The sequence below is a fragment of the Oryzias melastigma genome, linkage group LG19 (assembly GCF_002922805.2).
Source record: "Oryzias melastigma strain HK-1 linkage group LG19, ASM292280v2, whole genome shotgun sequence".
Lineage (NCBI taxonomy): Eukaryota > Metazoa > Chordata > Actinopteri > Beloniformes > Adrianichthyidae > Oryzias > Oryzias melastigma.
In genome coordinates this window covers 20,929,648-20,941,759 of record NC_050530.1, presented here as the reverse complement: position 1 = coordinate 20,941,759, position 12,112 = coordinate 20,929,648, and the positions used below count along the sequence as shown (strand labels likewise).

At 39.0% G+C, this 12,112-nt stretch overlaps 1 protein-coding gene across 1 annotated transcript in view; it reads right to left on the bottom strand.

Annotated features, from left to right (window-relative positions):
* ca10a (carbonic anhydrase Xa) overlaps positions 1-11,882 on the bottom strand; it is a 333,973-nt gene extending 322,091 nt beyond the window's left edge. Inside the window, exon 1 of the mRNA XM_024298159.2 lies at positions 11,266-11,882. Coding sequence (XP_024153927.1) covers positions 11,266-11,326 — 61 coding nt within the window. The 5' untranslated portion in view covers positions 11,327-11,882. The remainder of the gene's footprint in view (positions 1-11,265) is intronic.
* Positions 11,883-12,112: the final 230 nt, after the last annotated feature.

Below are 12,112 nucleotides of genomic sequence, written 5' to 3'. Positions count from 1 at the left end.
GTTCACGAACTCAGAGTTCCAACAAATCCTGCTTCTTGAAACGGGCCCCAGGACTGATGGGCTCATTCCAAATTGGAAAATAACATCTGTGTGTTAAAAAAATGTTTCTCCTCCTCAAAACAAACATTTCCTGTTTGACAAAACGACCTCTCTTATGTTGGTGGTTTGAAAGCAGCTTTTAACCAGAGAGCAGCCGTTCCTGTCCCACATGACGCTGCTTCCAGTCAGCAGTAAAACTGTCGGTCACTCGTGTGAATTCACAATAAAAGAGCTAAACGTATAAGGTTCACTGATCGCCACACATACTCTTCACAGTCACTACAGTTCAGGAGATTCAGATCCATTCAGAACTAAGAGAGCTACATCGAGTTTAGCACCAACATCAGTTCGACTTCATCAGAGACTTCTTAGGCTTCTTCTTAGCTATTATGTCACTTGGTCTGAATTTATATTGTCCGTATTTTACTGAGCATCTGTGTGTGTTGTATTGATTTTACTGTTATTGTTTGTGTCTGCTCTGTGTTCTAAAGTTCCTACCGGAAAAATAAAGTAATTTTGACGTCCATGAGGTAAAAGGAAGAAAGCTACTCACAGACAGAAGGTGAAAATGACACTATTCAGAGGGATTTTCATTAATCTTCATTTATTTAAAGAGAACTTTTTCATTATTTTGGCTCTTTTTATTTATCACAACCTTCCTATAAATCCATTCACCATCCAGTCATGTGCTGCCTTGAACACTGTTGGCCTCGACCATAGACGACCTTTTAGTAACGAGCTAACTTTTGATAAGAGTCAGTTTTGAATGAAGATGTCTGTAATAAAACACCCATCAGGAGGCTGACAAGCGTCAGCTAAAGCACGAGTAACATCAAAGCTCAGTCAGCCATTAAAAATATTTGTTTCCAATTAGCTATCCACCATAAGACGATTACATCCTCGGATGAGTTTTTCCTTCATCTCCTGCATCCTTTCTTGTAAAAACAAGAAACATGGATCGATGTCACTGTTCTGCAGGTTAGCCTCATCGTTCAGAACCCCCCCGTTTCCAGCCGCAGCAACCATCTTTGCTCCTGCCTCGCTTGGACAGGAAGCGAGATGGAAAAAATATGTTGACAAATTGAAATCAAGCTTGAAGCTGGAGGGTTAAAACTTCTGATGAGATTGACCTTACATTAATAGGACTCTGGTGAGGGCCACCAAGCCAGAGGTTTTTAATTTATTGCCAGGGCAAACGACCAGAATGTGGCGATGGAAGAAAAAAAATGGCCTGACTTTGAACCCTCATCTCTGATCTCTGCTGGTGAAGGAGAGCAAACATTTACTGAATCACAATGAAATGAGAGTCTGAATGTGATCAAATTTAACATCTCCAAACCATCAGGATGAAGGACGTTCCGTACAAACCACAGCTTACAGGGTCAACACTGAGAATTAGAAGGACCATCGTTGATTTAGACGTGATCTCATAGGTTAGAACTTTGCAGAAAATGTTATTTCTTAAATAGTTTCTAAAGATGGAGCATGCATCAGCGCAGCGTCTGCATTTAAATTTAAACTGCAGACGGAGCAAAAACACCCTGTGACACCACTCACCCCAAACACACCCGCTGTGGCTTCATGTGCACGCCGTTTGTAGCGGTGCTTCATCATTTGTAAACAGAGAACGGTAACAAATTACTTACTGCTGGAAAACCTCAGTTGTGCTCGGTTGGTTGGACAGGAGATGAAAATGACCAATTTATCAAAAATGTACTTTTTGTGCATCCCAACAGCTGATGCACCACAACAGGAAGCTAAACTGACAGACATGAAACTCCCCACACGAGAACACGCAAACACGCCAGCTGGAAACCTGCACTTGAGTTTCCACTCAAAGACACAATTCCTATTAGGAAATGATAAACCTGTCTATTCCAGATCCTCTGCAAATATGCAGTAAAATATGGAGAGAAAATAGACTCACACCGGTTTGTTTGTGTATAATTCTTGATCGGTGCATAACTTTGGATTTGTGCGTAAACATATTCTTAATTTGTAACTCATATAATACATCATGTGCATAACTACAGAAGTTACAAAATAAAAAAAATACAATTTACACATGCATAAACTAAATTACAACAGCTTGAAACTAATTACACATGCAAAGCTTTAAAAATTATGCAGAATAAACTACATCCTAGAAAACAAAGGTTTTATAATAAAAAAAATAATATTAGTAAATGTGTGTGTATACATATACATATATATACAAAATCATACATAATTAAAAGATCACTGGGGAGACTTTTACAATATATCACTTTTATAAATATTACATCAAGGAAAATAAATAGGCTTCATTGTTCTTAGATTTGTCTCTAAGCTCATTAGAAAAAGAATGGGACATTACTGGAGATTTTTTTTAATGTTTCATGTGTGCGGAATATTTTTCATAGGCGTTTATAAAAATGTTATTTGGACAGAAAATGTTCCAACTTAACATTTTTACTGAAGTTGTGTGCCTCGAAAATATGACAGACGGAGAATTGGGGGAAATCTGACGTAAGTGGACAAATGTTTAGCTGCTGATCAGTCACACAGTAAGATTCATGGGAGAGGAGGACATCAAAAGCAGCACTGAAGGAATAAGAAGAGTGTTTTGGCTCTGTTACATTTGTAAACACAAGACTAACTAGAAAAGTTGCATTACCTGTTATAATGCTAGTGTGAATGCTCTTTGTTGAATGTGGTTGTTGAATGTGCTGAAGCTTTTTGCTGAAGAAATGTACTGTAATTGCAGAAGGGGTTTGATGAATATGTACACGCTATTTGGCTATTTACTGAAGGACTTCAAGTTGAAGAAATTGCAGAAAGTGCACAAGGAAATTGAAGAATTACTTTAAAAAGCGAAAATTGTAAAAAAAAAAAATTATAATAGTCATGAAGTCAGAATTAGCCCAAAACCTCAGCAGATTCTAAATTAGCCAGAAAAGCTATCATGTTGCTAAAATATTAGCTTAACTCAAAATCAGCCCAAAAAACGTCAATATTTGCCAAAAAAGCTTGCAGCCTGCTTAAATACTAGCTTGACTCCATAGTAGCCCGAAAAGCATCATTAGATGTTAAAGTAACCAGAATCTAGCATGGTGCCAAAATATTAGTTAATCTAAAGAATAGCCCAAAAAACCTCAGTTGATGCTAAACTTGCCAAAAACGTTAGCATGTTGCTAAGATATTGGCTAAATTCAAAATTATCCTTAAAAACCTCAGTAACATTAATGTCCTTAACATGCTCAACATGTTGATACCAAACTTCAATAATTTGCAGAAAGTGCACAAATATTTGAAGTTACATGAAAAAAAATTGTAAAACTTGCTTAAGTTTGAATAATTGCGTAAACTTTCAATAATTGCATAAAATTCCAATAATTGCGTAAATAAAAGTAAAAAGCATGAATTTCCTGAACATGCTGAACGTCTTTAACTGCAAAGGGTTGCATACATTTGAAAAATGTCCTATTCATTTTCAATGGGGCTGAAACATCGCATAAATTGCGTAAAATCATAAAAAAAATGTAAAATGTACAAATACCAAAATTACAAGCAGGAAGATTGCTTAAATTGCTAAAAGTGTCATTGAGTTACGAATCAAAATACGTACAGAAGAATAAATAAGGAATACTGTTAAAGAGAAACAGGATCGCTGTAGTGTGAATCCTGGCTAAGTATTCACACAAATATAAATCATGTGAGAAACGACAAACACACATCAGTGCTTCTCTGTCCGACATGCTAATGTGTCAGAAAAAACCGTCAGCGTCAAATGAGACAACCAAACTGCATTTGTTTTTGTTTTGCTTTGTTTCATTGACATCAGTGCAGAACCGGTCCAGAACCCTTAATTATCCCGAAGTGAATTCCATCAGCTCTCGACCGACCCATTCATCAAGCTGTCGCCGCCTCTGTAAACGGAGGGGCTCCAGTTTGGATGACACAGCTCCGGAGCTGCAGCGCTCTGCCATGGAATCCATTAACCCCGACTACCCGGATACTTTAAGGAAGCCGGCTCTCATAAATGTTTAATCCTGTTTGAAAAACTGAAATCCCAATCAGTCATGCTGAGCTGTGAAAACCGGGCTTGAACAGAACCGTGTGATTAAAGAGCGACACACATTGGGTGTGTGTGTGTGTGTGTGTGTGTGGTGGAGGTGGAGGGGGAGAGAAGAGTGGCACCTAATTAACGGGTCCATAATTTCATTTCTCCATTTCTCACTGTCAAAATCCTTAATTACTAAAGAAGACACACTTTGGTTCTTCTACCAGCAAGGTGTGAATTCAAAGTGGAGCCGCTCTGCTCTTAATGTCTAATTCACCCTCTTTCAGACGAGGGTGAAACTACAGACAGTGTTCTAAAAGAATATTTAGCTGAATTTTATGTTTTGATATTACACCTTCAAGACTTTTGTCAAACTGGTTGAATCACCTCTAATGGCAGCAATGAGACATTTGTGATCATTTTCCTAAAACTGACCTCTGAGTTGGAATTTGAACACATGAAGCAGCAAATAAAAAAAAACAAAGTTATAATCTTTTTTTTGTTTGTTTTTTTAGGTTTCAAAACTCAAAATTTCAATTTCAAGCCTTTTTTTTCAGTTTCAACTTTTTTATTTTTTAATTTTTGAATCTGAAAATTTCAGTTTCAAAATGTTATCCAAGCATGAAGACCTTTTCGATGTCTGTATTTAACACAATAAGATGGCGCTGGAAACGGGCTAGAACAGCGTTTTGGACGTGTGGTTTGTATGTGATAAAACTGTTTTTTACACCCATCTTGAGACAAATTCAGACTATGACAGTACAGACTAAACAGACATTTTCTGACTGTAATTATCACAGTTCTCAGAGTCAGTGAACGCACCGGGACTGAAGTTACCACCCTCATCGATTTTGATTGGCCCTTCGTGTTAGCCCCGCCCCAACACACCTAAACGGGCCAAAATTTTTTCAGAAATTTTCAGATGCGAAAATGAAGCAAAATGGTTGAAAGTGAAAAAAAGATTTGAAATTGAAACTTTGAGTTTCGAAATCTGAAATAGCTAAACGCTTTGGACATTTTACTTTTTTTTTGGCTAAACACCATTTTTTTTTAATTTGTTTTATTTGGGTTTCAAATATGATTGGCCCCAACATAGCTCCATATAAGAACAGGCTTAGAACATTGTGCTGTTCTACTGCTGCTCTGATCTCTGCTAGTTTGAACTCCAGAAAGTTCTTAGTTTGAATCATCCGTCCTCAGAATATTTTTGATTTAAAGAAAGTCTTTGTATCAAATGCATGTCTTTGCCTTCTTTTCACTCAGCATTGTTTCCTGCTTGACTGTCCTGATGCAGACTTATTTCATCATTATTGATCTATGAGCTGCAGCATGATGTCATTTAGCGTCCTTCACTTTGTCCAGAACTGGTTCAGCTTTGTGTGTGAAACCTGTTATTACAAGATAAAAACGGTCACAAAAATAAAAAAAAATAAACCCAGGCTGGGTCATTTTAACCCAGCTCCAAGGTAAAAAGAAAACAGCGACTTACTCTCTGGAGGATTATGTTAACCCCTTAACACTTGAGGCGTCATCGGTGACGCTTAAACACAAAATCTTTAACACCCCAGCAAGCAAGGCCAAGTGGGCCCTATGTGGGATAGAAGTGAGCAGAAAATGTGGGGCCCAAATGGGTTTGATCACATGAGGTTGAGTGGGGATTCAGTGAGTTAGCCTGCCTCCCGCTGGATGACATTGCATGCTAGCTAGCTCCACTCTAGTCAGCTCGGCTGTAGCAAGCTCACCTGTAGTGAACTAACAAGTTCCGCTGTGTTCCAGTAGATAATCCACTGGAATACAACAAAATAGAGTAAATCAAAGAACATAACGAGTGGAGCTCAGGTATTAAAGGGTTAATTAACTTAGAAAAACTGACCGAAACCATACATTAGAAAAAAAATAAAACCACTATAACTGGAAAAAAAAACTAAAAATACATGAATAACCCAAGAACTGGGTTGAAGAAAATCCAAATGTAAGTACAAATAATCTTTAAAGTAGCAAATATAACAATTAAGGGGCACAAAGACTTTTTCATAGCACTCTGTGTGACTGAATCCTCTGAGTAAAATAAGTTTTCCAGTAATTTTTTCTTTTAACTAATAATAAAAGGAACTTCATAAACACTAAAATATTCAGAGCTGTTTTCTTGTTCTTTCAGAAAAAGCTTCATGAGGACCAATACACAAATTAAAACACTATAATCTCCTTCCCACTAATTATTTCCACTGCATCATGGAACATTTGAGGCCAAAATCTGTTTTTCTTAGTGATTATCTTTGTTTTAACTGAGACTTGTGCTGCATCACGGCTCTGTCTTTGTATGGAGCAGCTTTTCTTGTGAAAATCACCTCTGGCTGCTGTTCTAAAGCTCACAAAGTCAGCTCTCTGTTCATCAGTCTGGTATCAGACTCCGGCTCCTGATTACATCAGAGATTAAAGTCTTGGCTTTGAGGAGACTGATGTTGACAATCCGGGCTCATCTGGGCTAAACAACAGAGCGCCGGGGAAGTCTGCAGGACCGTAGCTGCTCGTGTGAGCACACACAGCTGCTGAGGAATGAGTTCCACCTCATCTGACACCCAAAACCTTTCTGATGAGAGAGCTCTGTGATTCCCTGCAGTCCAAAGGATCGTGGAGGAAAGACTTCCACTCTAACATGAGCTGTAAGAGAAAAAGACACAAGTTGGAGCTTCTCTGATGTGTTGGGAAGAGGAGCTCAGGACAACTCTGATGGACATTTAGGCACCTGCTCCAAAATGAACAAATGAACTAAATGACAGCTACAGTCCAGTGTTTACTATCACTGATGTCCCAGTTCAGCACAGCAGGGTGGACGCCGGTTTGTTCAAGTATCGTCATTACATCAGCTCCTCACAGCCTTCAGCTGGGGCTCGGCGCCAGTGTCTTCATACGTTGATCCTGCTGTGCAGCTGTGAAATCAACCAGATAAAGTTCTTTTAAGACGGAGTTTTAACTATTTTTATCTTCTGTAAATAATATTTTATTGAATTAAAGGGAGAATATGTCATTTAGTTTTAGTTTTTGGACAAAAGTGGTCTTTTATTTCAAAACCATCTATAAAACCCTTTTTAGAAAAACTATTATATATCTGCAATACCTGCCTAATGACTACAGATCTCCTCAATCTTTGCTCCAATAGTTTCATCAATCTCATCATTTCAAAAGCCAGGAGATCTGTTGATGACTGCAATCACTTACAGCAGACTCTGAAGTTCAGCACCAGAGTCCACTTTAAGGCCTCCTTATGAGCCGAGTCCAGAATCCCGGGACAAAGATTCAAACAACGTTGTGTTGTATTCAACATGTGGAGCAGATTTCCATCTAAACTACGCTGCTGTTTCTTAATTGTCATTTGCTGATTTCTGATTATTTGTTCTTTGTGCTGCTCTGGGACCGGGTCGTTGTTGTAAAAGAAAATTTGGGTCTTAGTTGACTAACCGGGTTAAATGTATATAAGTACATGGGGATAAAAAATACAGACCCAACATTCTATTAGAAACAGAATCGAATAGATCCGGGGTACGCAAAAGTTTGGACTTGTAGGCCACAGAGGACTGTAATATTTGACAGACAGGCTGAACCAGGAGCAGATGTGGGAGATATTTTAGTAATCCATCTTATAAGAGAAGGAAATAACATCAAATCTGGATGAAAACATTTGTTATTTTTTTTTATTAATAACAAATATATTCTAAAATAGAACATTTGGGGGGTTTATTTTAAAACTGGGACTTTAGTTATCATTTTAGTGCTGATTAGTTTGATGTTCTTCAGGTAAAAACGCAAACTTAGAGAAATGCTGCGTTCATGTGCTATCGAAATGATCGGAAAAATGACTGTACGACTCGGAAAACACAAAAATGACAAATCTTCCAACACCAGAATAATTTCCTGCACCTAAACAAACGTCAAAGTATTTATAGTGTGCAATAGGGAAATAATATAAGGAAGATAAAGCAAATAAGGATGATCAAAATGTATTCCCGCTTGGCGGCCAGATTACATAGTTTAATGGGCGTCTATGGCCTGCAGACCGTAGTTTTCTCACCTCTGGAATAGAATATCGGTAATTATTTTAATTTACATTCACATTTAAAATACAAATTTCCACAGCTACATTTAGGACTACATTAAGACTTAAAATGAACTTTTGTTTATCTAGGCTTGATTCAGCCTTGTTTATGCTCCCCTAAAAGAAAAGACATTATCATGAAGGTTAAGAGAAGTGATCAGTATCCAAACACTGAGACCAAACGGTGTTCATTTGTAATCCAGGAGGTGCTGAGTTTTATTCATCATATTATCGGTGCTCGAAAGCAACCATTTTAAGAACGTATACTCTGTCAAAAAACATGAACATTTTTCCTTAAGATTTTTTAAAAAGTATCAGTGAATAATAATCATTAAAACCAACAGTGAAGTTCCATCAGGAACATGGACATCAAACTGTTTTATTCTAGAATTATTCATCACTTTTAAATGTGTATGTTTGTCATAGCTGAGGGTTTGTCAGTGTCTTAGGAAACTTGTTTTTTGAACAAGACAACTGTTAAGGTTTGACTCATTTGCTGATTTTTTTTAGGTTACTACAAAAACAAAACAGAGACCTCTGCAGCAGGAACTTCGTTAAATCCATTTCAGATGCTGATGAGCTTCTGTTCATGTCTTCTGGAGAGACTTTAGTGGTGAGAAAATACGGTTTTAAAATCAGACAACTCTGAATAAAGCAAATATTTCATAAAACACATGAGCTGGAAAAACTTAGCTTGAAGCAAAAGTGAAAATCACTCTTTCTTTGGATTCTTTGTACACATAAACCCAGCAAACTCAACACACGAAGACATGTTGTTCTAACAGAGACATGTAGATCAGGAGTGTCAAACTCAATCACACAAGGGCCCAGAATCCAAAACATACCTTAGGTCAAACAGGATAAACAGTTATTGAACACTCTAAAACTACATTTTTAAAACTTTTAAAACTTAACTTTTTAACATAAATCTGAACTAGATTTATAGCATTACCTGCAATAATGCTAGTGTGAATGCTGTAAGATGAATTTGGCCGCTGAAGATCCTAATGCTGATAGCTGAAGATACTGAAATTGATTGCCAGCTAAAATGTTAGCTAATTGCCAAATAAGCCTAAAAAAATAAAAAAGGAAACCATAGACAGCCAAAACAGCTAGCATGTAGCAAAAAAAACCTAAACTTCAAAATAGCCTAAAAAACAAAAAAAAATAAAGAGACTAAATTATCCAAAACAGCTCGTGTGTAAATATTAGCTAAACTAAACGGCCTAAAAGACAAATCTCAGCTCAAAGGCCATTGAGTCCACGTTGAATGTTCAAGTTTAAACATGTTTCCACTCTGAACCAGATGAGGATTCTCAGAATTAAGCTTCTCAGAATGTGAAGAAGGATGAAATAATCTCATTCTGTCCACAAAGAAGCATCAAAAAGACACTCCAACTTTTATTTTCTCCATTTGAAGCTCAAGTTCAAGTGGATAACATGGAGTTTAGCTGAAGTCCCTTTCCTAGATCTGGAAAAGATGATCCGGGTCCACATGTTTGGACCGCTCCATAGACACTGAAGATGAGTAAGAAGCTCAGAGAGGATTGAATCAATTAACACAACTGTTACATTTAACCCTCATGCTCTCTTCTGGCGTCCAGATGACCCGACCCTTACATTGATGTGTGATCCTCCCATGATAAAGGTGGACAGGATTTTATGTCTCCCACAGACACCAGTGAAGATAAAAAATCATTGAGAAAAAAAAGAGAGAGAGAGAGAGTTTAGCGTGTTATCTTGTTGGGTCCAGATGAGCCCACTTTTACTGTGACTAGGACAGCACAAGAGTTAAAATGGTTCGTTTTTGTCAAATAAAAAATTTGAGTCAAACGATAATTTGATTTAAAAATAATAATATTTTTAATGACAGAGCATGTGTTAATATATCCAATGTTTCACTTTTTACAGTGTGGATGTTGAGTCTGATGGTCTGAAGAACCAAACGAAACCGTTCATTTGGGTTTAAACTGGGAGAACTGGGTGGATAGTGAGAGGAACCGGGTTAGGGAGGGGTGTTCATTTTGAGTAAATGTCTTGTTTTGTGTTTTTGTTTTTAAAAACATTGTTTTTTAATGTGCTTTTTCCTTGGTTTCATGTAAAACGCCTTGAGTTTCAACAGAATGAAACACGCTATACGAATAAATAAAGTTTGAGTTTAAATATAAATTAAAAAAAAGGATTTTCTCAACTTCAGTTTAACACCAATACATGTTGTTTGATTTATTTATTTGTTTGTTTAAAAAAAAATCACTGGCCTTCAAGCTGAGTTACGCAACAACGACGCACAAATGTAGTGCGTACGCAAACGCAATCGCCCTGAAATCACAAATTTGCGTCATCTGGAAAAAAAAATCAATATTCACAAACGTTTTTATTTGATGCCTCTGTAGATGTGTCTGAAATGTTGATGTGTTCCTGTTTTTTACCTACAGGAGGCTGGCAGACCTTTGCGCAATGAGATGCTAAAGAACTGGTGCTTCCGTTGCACAGGTTTTAGAGATTCTCACTCCCCGACCACCGTCTATCGGGCCAGCAGCCACAAACTGCAGAAATTAGGTCGAAGTTGCGCGTCCGCTCACAGGAAGCGCTTACGGTACAAGCGCATCTGCCAAACGCGCACGAAGCTCCGCGCGGCACGACCCACAAGCATCCATCCGCCGTGCGCAGCGCAGAGCGCACAGCTGCTTCATTCCAGATTCACTAACAGGATGCTGTCTGGAGAAGTTCGGTTTGGGGTTGACGGAGAGAAAAGAGACATAAAAGTGGGTGGAGGTGGAGTGTGTGTTGGAGCCCCCCAAAAAACAGAAGCACATCAATCTGCTTTACTATGATCTGCAGCATTTCAAGCCCACCCGTGTCATTCATGCGTCAGAGGACTGCGCATCGAGTCCAGGAGGCTCATGCATGGTGCTCATTTGAAATCTGTCACACACGCGCGCACATGCTCACAATCCACACCGAGATACCCCCAAATTAGATCCGCTCCCTGCCAGAAGCAGACTTTGCAGCTCGTCAGAAACAGATTCCATGTTCCCCCTCATCAGCAGTGATGCATTTCTGGGTGTATTTCCCGGCGCCCGTTACTCACCCGATATACAGACGATGAAATTGGCTTGAAGAATGAGCAGTATCTCCCAAAATACATCCATCCTCTCTTCATTCCACGCACATCACGCACAGGTTAGAAACAAATCAAAAGTAGATGTTTGTCGGACGCTGAAGTCCCGTCCTCAGGCTGGACCCCGCGGTACTCCTTCCACCGGGTATTTTCCACACTGGACATATAGTAAGTGATGGAAGCCTGAGGACTGGATGCTGCGCCTTCACAACCCAACAAACTTCAGCGAGCAGCAACAACACAATCAGAGAACGAACTCCAAGGAAAAGTGAAGAGGAATCCTGCGTTCAGTCACTTCACTGGGTTACTCCCGTGCGCCTTGGAGCGGACACATCCACGCATCCATCCCTGTGCGCGGCGCCGTCTCACGGAGCTGACATCCTCTCCTCACAACATGATCGCGCGCGGATTAGAAAGAGGCAGGAAGTTAGAAAAAAAAAGCGATGAATCTGTCTAACACCTGGAGACACCCCCAACTAAGTAAACTCGCACCGCCAGGTGACAAGCCTCCGACCGAGACCTGTCCGCGTGACAGCGAGGGGCCAGAGCAAGCCAGACTGCAGCGAGCGAGCACTTCCGGCAGGACTGTCAGAATAATATCAGATTAATGCACTAACACCATGAACGGTGAGCATCAGAAGTAGAACACGGATCAGAAGTGGTCCAGAATTACATCTTTACTTCACTTTCCTCATTTTATGTAACTCTGAGCATCAAGCCCAATTTAAAACATGTTTAAACCTTTGAGCACCACGTGCGCGCGGTACTTCGAGGCGTCACTGCTTCACTTCCTGTGCTTCAATATTGCCAACTTTAC